This window comes from Malurus melanocephalus, unplaced genomic scaffold (assembly GCF_030028575.1).
Source record: "Malurus melanocephalus ecotype Western Australia unplaced genomic scaffold, MMel_1.1 scaffold_11, whole genome shotgun sequence".
In the NCBI taxonomy this organism is placed as follows: domain Eukaryota; kingdom Metazoa; phylum Chordata; class Aves; order Passeriformes; family Maluridae; genus Malurus; species Malurus melanocephalus.
Window position 1 is genome coordinate 1,563,638 of NW_026623243.1, and position 10,725 is coordinate 1,574,362.

General features: G+C 37.7%; 1 protein-coding gene across 1 annotated transcript; it reads right to left on the reverse strand.

Moving 5' to 3' along the window:
- Positions 1-187: 187 nt before the first annotated feature.
- Positions 188-4,566, reverse strand: NDUFA5 (NADH:ubiquinone oxidoreductase subunit A5). The gene is made up of 5 exons (XM_057378584.1): positions 4,484-4,566; positions 3,472-3,516; positions 1,826-1,942; positions 1,053-1,118; positions 188-484 (listed from the first exon to the last, which is right to left on the reverse strand). Exons 1-5 carry the CDS (start codon positions 4,556-4,558, stop codon positions 383-385), a joined length of 405 nt encoding a protein of 134 aa, XP_057234567.1. The 5' UTR covers positions 4,559-4,566; the 3' UTR covers positions 188-382.
- Positions 4,567-10,725: the final 6,159 nt, after the last annotated feature.

The following is a 10,725-nucleotide window of genomic DNA, read 5'->3' on the forward strand; positions in this document are numbered from 1 at the left end:
AAAAACACACAACCAGAAGTGGGACAAAATCATCACACTTTTCTACAACTTGGATTTTGATTTCAAGTGGCCTGTAATGTTTGTATTTTTAACATACAGATACAGATTAGAAAAATAACTCAGAGTGAGGCACAAATACCCTGTTCATATAAAATGAAAAAAAAAAGTAAATAAACCAGAAGTTGCAGACAGGTCAGAAAGAATTTTCTTGAAACCATTTTTGCAAGAAATTGGCAGCAGTCTTTAGACTTTAGACTGCKAAATATAAGTGGACAAAATATATTTTAATGAAGTAATTATATTTTAATTTAAACTGTCAGTAACAACAGAATAATAATTATATTTTTCTTTTTACTTTCAAGAGTTTATATCATTTTGAAACTTATATTGGCCATCTCCACTGGTCAGAAGGAGGTTCTTCAACYAGAGGCTCCCATGGTTTCCACTGTATCATTTTTCTTGCCAGGGACAGCTCATTTTCAGCCTGTTRATAAACACCATACACAAAGTCTTAAATTCTCTACAATTGCCAAAATATTAAATTACCYGTATTTCAGTTAATTATCTCAGTGATGTCACTATCTATCACAATCACAGACTACCACAAATTTCACCTATAAATATCAAAGGAACTTTATGTTTTGGGCATTTGTTTATAAAAAAACTGAAATCATCCCTAAACACCCAATCACCCCCAGTCTATTCAGCAAGACATTCCAATCACAACTTCATGATATTTKGGATTCTATTTTGATTATCCCCCAATATTATTCAATCTTCTTATGTCCTTTTCACTAATTTTGAGTCGGTAAGAAGCAATGTAAATATGCATGCATATCTGTAAGCATAATACATGAAACAACGATTTGTTAGGTTTTAGCATGGCCATCCCAATCACTACATAACAAATTTGTTTTCAGGGTTTTTTTTCCCCTTTTGTTTTGCAGCAAAGGAAGATATGCAAAACTCCCAATTTTCCGAACAGGAGCTGAGCCAAAGGAGCACTAAAAATCACTGCTACTTTCTTACATCATCTTAAATTTCCCCCTTACCTGTACAATGACTTCTTCTATCTGACCACTATTCAGTTTGTCCTGTAGTTTTTGCACATCAGTCTCCTATGTTCAAATACATATTAAAAAATGTTTCACTGAGAAGAAAGCCCATAAAAAGCATGAAAGCAGTAATTTAACCAGATCACACTCCAATCTTCCTCAGAACTACTGGTTTATATCATTTTAGATTATCAAAGAAATCTCACACTCACTTGTTATTGAAAAGCAAACACCACACCCTCAATGATAAACGCAAAGAATGAACGCTATTTAATGAACCCAAAGAAGTATCAGCAGATAAGGGCTTTGGTTTATACATTGGAAAAATGTCTTGTTCTTGCATTTTTATAGAATTATATGCAACTTTTCAATTATCACCTTAAACACACCAGTATTGAACAGTTTCACATAACAAAAAGTGGTTTTAAATACTGAAGAAAAGGRTTGTGCTAAGATACTACACTGGCAAGAGCACATGCATTTTTCTGTTCAAGGGTGTGTGAAAATTACTTTTCTGTGAATTTTTCACAAAAATTATGTTTGCTTCTAATTTTCACAGAACATCAGMAGGAAATTAATAATTCCTTTTCATATGCCATCAAAATATCCCAGTCAAAGACAAAAATAAACCTCAATACTTCAATTGCTTCTGAATTGGTATCTAAAAGTTACATGTGCCCCTGAAAAACAGACAGGCCCTCTGAAAATCATTTTTCTCATCCTATGGAATTTTTCCATGTGCAACATTAATTAAATAGCRTTGTACTTACCTTTTTCACCAAATCAAATCGCTCCTTTACAATCTGCTCCGTGTATTTCCTATAAGCTGCATCTTGGGGAATGTTTTGCAGGACACCAAGGATTTTTGAGTACAGTATTCGCAGGCGCTGAAATGATCACAAGATATGGTTAAAATACACTACTACAATTATTTAACTTCTTGTCCTACCAAACCTACTAATTTACTACTTATACACAAAGTATGGTATTCAATCCAGAAGTGCAAGATTAACTAATAATTAAGTCTGAGCCACTGAACTCCATCTTTGGTAAGTGAGATTTATCAGCACTGAAAAATTATCATTGTCACATTCCTCAAAGAAAAAAACAAGAAAAAAAAAAGAAAACACAAAGATATATCTTTGCAGGAAAAAAAAAAAAAAAAAAACTGAAAAATTATCATTGTCACATTCCTCAAAGAAAAAAACAAGAAAAAAAAAAGAAAACACAAAGACAGTTGCAATCTGAACACATTTGATGCAAAACGGAAAAAAAAAAACCAGTAAATGCTGTAAAGTGCTCTTAAAAAAAGAAAAAAAGAGAGACAAATTCATGTCTCACCCATCAGATACTCAAAATTTACTTGAGGAAGATACAAAGAGATTATAATGGAGGAGGTTTTGTCACTTCTCCTCATGCTGGTGCTAAGCTCTGAGTAACAAACAGACTTAAACCTGAACCTTTTATTGGTGGATTTAAATGCAGGGATAAAGGACATATTGCAGTGAAAAAATTGACACTTTTGGATTGGGTAATTGTATCTAACTGACAAGGAATGGATGTCCTATAGGAAGAGTAAGAAACAAGCAGAATACTAAAAGAAATAGAAGAAAAAACAGGAAACAAAAAGAAGACTGGCAAAGAATCTAAACTTCAAATAAAGCATTGTCCAGTTCTTTACGCTTCGCTTTAAGTCACTGAAGAAATTAAAATGCAGTAAGTTCACCCAGAAGGTGTCTGACAAGGCTGTAGACTGAGCTAGAACAGTTTCTACAAAACAGCAGTGATTTTACCAATGGTTCTCTTTAACAGCATTCTTAGGTATTGGAGTCAAAAGCATTTTTGAAACAGAATTGTTGTGTGGTAAGAAATTTCAAGGTGGGTAACTTTAAAAATTACTAAAGCTCTTTCAAAGCTAATGAATCCTGAATAATCATGATGTGGCAAACATGCTTACATTACTGACCCTGAAGAGGTAAAAAGGAAGCCACATATTGCTACAAGAACCACCTAATGCAGTTCCCAAGTACCACTGAAGTATCCCAATCTCAACATGCTTGCCATCACAAGGCCTCRAAGTGGCTTTGCACTACATGGTTAGCCTCTATCATCTAAGACTGTTGTTGGGTACACAACACAGCAAAGCAACAAAAATCTTTTTGCCTGTGAAGTAGGAATCATATTGGTTCATAAAAGCACTTACACAAGAGAGGTTTTTGAAATCAGCACATGCCACAAAAAAGTACATGTGTGAAACAACTTATAATGACATGCGTTGAACCTTTATCACACAATATTGTTTCATTAAGCTGCACCAGATTAAGGTACACAGCACACCTACACATGCAAACCCATAAAAAAACCTTAGATCTCACTGCCAGTTTCCATTAACTACAGAATAAGATACATGACATACCTCATGAGGGTTCTCAGCTACAGCCAATCCTACAAGTCCAGTGGTCTGCAGAGAGCATAAACATACTTGACCAAAGCATCCATTTTCACATTAATTGTTTTGTTTTGACTCAAAATACATCTAACAGGGATGATTCTGTGACAACAGTCCTGCCTCTGGCCATATGCCTTTGATCCCAGAGTCCCAATGCTCTGGCCAGAGGGAGCAGCTCACCTTATCAGAATCAYAGAATATTCTGAGCTGAATGGGACCCACCCGGATCACTAAATCCAACTCCTGCCCTGCACAGCACCATCCAGAAGAATCACACTAYGTGTCCCAAAGCAGGGTCCTAACGCTTCTTGAGCTATGGCTGGTGTTGKGACCACTTCCCTGGGGAGCCTGTTCTAGAGCCCAACCACATTTTGGGTGATGAACCTTTTTGTAATATCCAACCTAAACCTCCCCTGACACAACTTCAGGCCATTCCCTCAGGTCCTGTCACTGGTCACCACAGACATCAGTGYCTGGCCCCTTCTCTTCCCCTAACGAGAAAGTTGTAAATTAAAATGCGGTCTCCCCTCAGTCCCTTCTCCGGGCTGAATGACCAAGTGACCTCAGCCAATCCTCACAGGGCTTCCCCTCAAGCTCTTCACCATCCTCGCTGCCCTCCTTCGGATGCCCTCTAATGGCTTAGTTTCTTTCTTATATCGCGGTGACGGAAACTGGACACAAACTGCACACTCAAGGTGAGGGCGCCCCAGTGCAGATCACAGCGGGACAATCCCTGCCTTCGATCAGCTGGCGATGCTGTGGTGATGCCCACCCAGGGACTGCTGGTGTAGCTCCGGCGCCCCCGCCTCCTGCCGCCCACACCGCGGGCCTGTCACCCCCGGGGGCCGGGCAGAGTACGCGGGCCCTGCGCTGCCCTCGGCTCTTCCCTCGCTCTCACCCCGCGGCTCGGRCACCCCCTACCCTCTCCCCAGACAGGACGATCCCAGCAGGACGCTCCAGGCCCTTGGCAGCGCCTCACCTTCCGGAGCGGCCCCGCCATGGCCGCGCTCGCGGCGCCCGCAGAGGACGCAGCGGAGGGCGCGCGGCTGCGCATGCGCCACAGCGGCCGCGGCCGGCGGGGCGGGGCGGGAACAASGCGCGTGCGCCATGGGCGCTGAGGGGGGCCGGCGGCACGGAGTGGTGATTCTGCGGTAATGCATCGATTGCTAAAGAAAAAAGCGCCCCAAAACAGAAAGAGACAGAAAATAGGAAATACAAGACTGAATTATGGGCCTTGGGGTTATGAYAGTGGGACAACAGAGCAATGAAAACACAGTTAAAATATTGGTAGAGGCGAACGTGATGTTTATTTCAAAATCCGGTTGGTCTCTCTATTAAATCTTAYGCTTAGTTGCTAACTTAAAAGGTGSGTTTTGTGTAGTGAKTAATAGTTTATAGTAATTGTGTTGTAAGTTTGTATCTTATTCTGAACAAGGTTTTCTTTATAATTGCTTTGCCCTGCTCTTGAGCTCCTCTTTTCCTTAACTGGTAATCAAACTCAACAAACTGAGTTTCAGAATACTGTTGAGTTCTCCCTGGAAGCCAGTCCTTCGATAWAACATGCACTTTCACCAACCTGCAACTAAAGCAAAGTGGTTAATGCAGTTTATATGAGAATTCAGGGCTTCCCCACTTACGTGTTCTTTGCAATCGCATTGGAAAGACCTGGCGTTTCTTTCCAAGGTACTGAAACTCTCTTTCCAAAATGGCAATCTTTAAAAGTTTGTGCCTTTTTTTATTGGAACACTCCTCTCTGATGGTCCAACCAAATGGTCTGTCTCCTGGTCACTCTAACAGACCTCAGTACAAATTGTTCTGTGCCAGGCGATCTTTTAACACAATTAACTTATTCAAGCAGTAGCTCTGACTGTTTAGCCAGCCTAAGCATGTACGTGTGTCCTTTCCACATCCTAACAAAGGGTGAAAAACAGTAGGCCTTGTTCCTGAAAATGCTAAAGTGATACTGTGGGAAGTTCTCCAGATGGTCAAACCCTGTTCCAATAGAGGATTTGTTTTAAAACATAGCTAAGCCCAGACCTAAGAAGTATTGTCAGTGTGTAGTCGTCAAGTACCTGATTGTGAAAACAAAAAAAAAACAAACAAACAAAAAAAAACCCCAAAAAGCCAAAACCAAACAAACAACAAAACAAAAAAACAAAAAAAAAGAAAAAAAACAAACCCAAAAAAACACCAAACCCTAAACCACCCACATGGCATTTCACAGTTTATTTATTATCTGGTTTACACTAGGGATTCTGTTAGCAGTATTATCCTGTGTGTTAATATTCAGTATGTAGGCACCCTACATCAATGCTTTGCTCCTCGTCCCATGTTTGTCWCAGCAATGAATTTATCTCATTCTATTTTTTCTGTAATTGCCATATTGCTTTGGTATCTGAACAAAAGTCTTATTTACTCTGCATGGAACATAATTGATATATATAGTAGTATAGTTATTGTGTAAGAGTGGAAACAGGTACTTTATGCAAAATGCAGAATGTTATTAAAAATACCTGAAAATCAATGTCATGTTTGTAATGTGGATATGTACTAGTTCTGATGATGTCCTGRTTGTGTAAAGGAAATGAAAGAACTTAAATAATTAAAGCATTCATGTTCTTTATATATATTATAAATATGTATTTTTTTATTTTTAATTAGACAGTATATTTCTGTTCATATAATCTCTTAGCTAACCACAGAGCAGGATCTCAGCATTGTTTCTGTCTGCTTCTGTTATACTGGGTTCTTTTAGGGGCATGCCACTTTTAGCTAAGTTGCACAGGCAAAAGAAGTTACAGTGAATATTATTTATCATCATTAAATGTTTTTGTTGACCTTATGTTCAAAGATTGTAATGCATTATGATTCTATAAATGCAAATGAGGGAGGGTCATGTGAGAGTTTACATTGTAAAATTTCATTTCATTAGGACARTTAAAGAGAAGTTGGAAGTTTGGGRTTTTTTTTTTCCATTTTGTTRTGTACCTTTATTTTCTGWTCATTATGTTAAAGCTGGTAACTAWTTGGTTAATACCAGAATAAGAGGTTTTGAATCAGTGGTGTTTCCAGCTGTTTCCTCATCCCATGCCTTGGTTTCACTTGCTAGGTACTGCTGTTCTTGGTGTTACTGTGGGGTTATTCTGTTTTTGCATCACTGCTGTCTGGTGCCATGCCTCCTGCTCTCTTGTCCAGTTTCAATTATTAAGCTAATTAAATAAATACTGTAATTGTCTATCATTGAATCTTTAAAGCTTTCCATCATGTCAGCCTCAGAAGGAGAGATGAGTGTTTGGTGATGTGATATGGTGGGACCTGCAGCTAGTTAAAGGTTAAATCTTCTCAGATTTGTTGTGATTTATGTAAATATGCTCCCAGAGTTTGTTAACATAGCCCTTGAAAATAATTGGCAAATAATTAATTTTCTTAATGGGAGTTGTTGAACCAATGGGGGCACAGATAATCTTCTTATGCCTCCCAGACCTCGTGTAACATTTGATGAGATTTTAGAGAAGTCATGTGTAATACTTTCCTGTGGGTCCACTCTGCTTATGTTACAGTTGTACAAGGTCAGGCCTTAATTTATCTAGCAACTGTGTATTTAATTTTAGAAGTATCACAGGACACCTCAGCTTGCAGGGCACCATTCCTGGCTGTTCAAAATGCAGGCCCCAGAGTAACAGTGGCGAGATAATGGGTTGAAATGGTGAGACTGTGCTATGCTCCCCAGTTAGACTAACAGAGAAATAGTTTAAAAATATAATATTTAAGAGACTGAGTCCAAATTTAGATTGCTGTCTATTATTTTATTGCTATGAATAACCTCTGTGCATGCCTAAGGGCTTTCTATTTATACAGCTAAGATTGTCTAGTTTATTTTAAGGATAAGAAATTAGAATAACATTAACTCTCAAATAACTTCATGTGTTTAAAAGTGATGAATACTTGATACACTTCTTGCCAGAGGAAAATGCAACTTCCATGATTAGCAAGTAGTTCATATTTTTCTAATAAAAACCTGGTAATTTAGAGAGAAAAACTTTTTTTCTTTTTTAAGGAAAACATCAAGAAGTAATATCTGACTTTTCAGTCATGGATATAAAAAGTCATGGATATAAAAAAATAATCAGAAAAATATCAGGCTACTCGTAATGTTGTTTAAGGAATTTTCTTTGTAATGCAAAAAAATAAAACTCATTTCCAGTAAGCATTTCCAGTTGTTTCCAGTGATCTAATGTGTGGATTTGGCAATTGAGAAACTGCCCAGGGTGAAGGGGAGGAGGTTTTCCTGCTGAGTTTTTAGCCTTTTCATTRCCACACCACGTCATGTAGCAGGGGTGTTTCTGTTGTACACTGTTTTCTCAGTGTACCAGCCATGCTGTTATGTTCCCTGTGATCCCTGTGGATCCATGCTTTGGTCAGATCTTGTCACCTCAGCACAGTGTATTAGCAGCAGTGATATAGCAAATCAGGCTCTCGAAGCGTGTGTAAACCCTTGGCAGTGTGTCCAGCACTTGTGCTGTGGGGAGCTGTTTGCCCTATCCTTACTCTACCCTGTCACAGTCACCTGCTACCTTACCAACTTTCTCATCATATATGAATTTTTGTGGGATAAGATAATTTGAAAACAGTACACACATTAATTCTGAAACACTGGGCATCTGAGACCTTTCTGCTTAGRTTCGTGTTTGAAAAGAGCTTTATGATGCCTGTGCATAATCAGTCAGGGGAGTATAGCAAAGCAGGGGAAAGCTGACCATGTGGGTGTGGAAACTACATGACCAGAGAAAATGTTCTGTGATGGCCTCTAAACTGATTTATTCCTCTGATATTTTGGAGAGAAAAGAGTGGTAGAAAGGCAATACATTTTATGAAAATAAAATAATTTTATTACTAAACAACTCTCTTGCTTAATGTTCTTAAGTCTGAAAACYTAAGATGTTGGGAAGATATTGATCATCTCACAGGACTAGACAGTATGTGAACAGTGTTAAAAAGATTCTGTAATACACTAAATCAGACTTTTTTTTCAGAAAGTTTGTAATGTGAGGGTCTTATCTAAGGCCTGCTTAAATCTTCAGGTACCTTTTTTGGTTCATGCTCTGGGGTAAATGTAATATGGTGGGCTGTATTATAAAAATTCTCCTAAGGACAGCAACTTCAGTAAGGCTTGAAGGGCATGAAGGTCCATATATGTGAATCCAATAGGGTGATCATGATTCATCAAAAAAAAAATTATCAATGGCATGAAGTCTTCAAACAGAGATTTCAAAAAGGTTTTCAAACAGAGGTTTCAAAATGAAAGGTGTGAAGAAAGGGAAGTTACCTTCCCTTCCCAGTGTTAAAACTGTTGTGAAGGAAATGAGATTTGATCATTACAATTTTTTCCTAAAGGAACTTAGGTAAGTTAACTGTTCCAGTTTCACTAGGAATACCTCTTAMTTGCCAGTGAAATATTAATGTATCCTAAAATGTACTTTCCTTTTAGCTGATGGCAGGCTGAGTTTGTAGTTGTGTTCATTGATATTTACTTCTTAAACCCCTAGTAATGGAGAGATTTTATCATTGCTCTTTAAAGGGTTTGTGAGTGTTCATAACAAGAATATATTTGTGGGTTAAATAATTGAAGCTTTAATGTGCCATCAGAATTAAAGAAATATTTATAAAAATGAGAGGAAAAATTCATATATATACTCATTTATAAAAATGAGAGGAAAAAGGACCTTGCCTCAGAATTCTCCTGCCTGTCAGTGGAGTGCATTGCCCACAGGAGATGAGAGAGCGTGGCACCTGTGTCTGCATTGGGATGACCATTTCATCAGTCTAACTTACATTTTAAATCTTCTTTTGGGCTTTTGGGCTGAAGCCTTGACTAGGGACAAAATAGGAAGGAGCAGAGGACCTTCAGAAAAGCTTGTCCTTTATGAACAAAGTAAAGAGCTGTTCTTGTAAACCCCAAATTTTGTGGGGTGTGATGAAAATGTGAATATTCTTTTATTATTCTTTGACTCCTTTTTTTTTTTTTGTTTTCAGAGACGGCACTCAAGATCGAAGTTGTATATTTTTTCCTTTAGAGAAAGTGGGATTGAAGTAGAGATTTTTAACCCTTTCCTTCAGATTTCTTTTCTTGCAGTTAAAAACCCAAGCCATGGTGCCAATCACATTGAAAGAGATGAGAAATTATRTTGTGTGGGAATCTGAATCTGAGAGACTTTTAGTTTCTGAGTCAATCTGTCTTTAAGCCCTTACTAATTTAATTTTGGTTTGCAAGCTTTATCATAATATACTAAGTAGTAAGGTATTTGTGGATGGGATTATAATATTGGCAATGGTACTTTCACTGACTTACTGCTTACAAATGCAATGCAGAAATTAGCCTAAAAATAAAGTTGATTACCACTTGCCCTTGAAAGTAAGTTTCAGAAGATTTCCTCCAAATAGTATTTCTAATGTTCCTTCTCTGTCTGCAGAATGACTAGAACGATTATTTTTCAGTGAAAAACGTACAACAGATGCTTCGTATAATTGTTTTTAAATATTTATGCAACACTTTGAAGGTGATCAGTGTTCAGTGTGGTACAAAGAGCACACGACTGCACAAATTGTGGGAGTAGTAGTTTAATTTTTTTTTTAAGAAAATAATATCAGTCTGATTAAAGGACTAAGTTGAATTAAACAGAGAAACTACCAAAACCCAAAGCTCACTTGGAAAAACTTAGGTAGGTAAGCTAAGCATATTTTAACTTAATGCTTTTTTCTTTTTGTATGTTTTACAATGTATAAAGACTGCATTTTACACTTCAAAAACCTGGAAGAAGTTGTAAAGAGGAACATTCCTGACCTTCCAGTTATAATCAGAATTTACTAGTAAGATGGTTGGTTGATGTGATATCATGAGGAAAAAGCGTAGTGAACATAAGCCACAGTTATAGTTGCTGATATGAGCAGACTGAATTTAAGCTGATGACTCCAGTTAAAAGGTTTGACATACTCTGTTACTAATCCACTGAGCATTTCAATGACTCTCACACCTTGAAAATAATAGCTGGCATGGCTTGACCATCACCCAATCTTTTGTACCAAACTCTTGTGAATATCCATTAAATTTCATGACTGCAGAAATGGTACAGAGTCCTAAGTCCTTTTACTTCTTTAATAGACTGGGCCTTGGCAGTATAAAGATAAAGCAGTATTTGTGAGTGTTTGTGGTTCGTTTGGGGG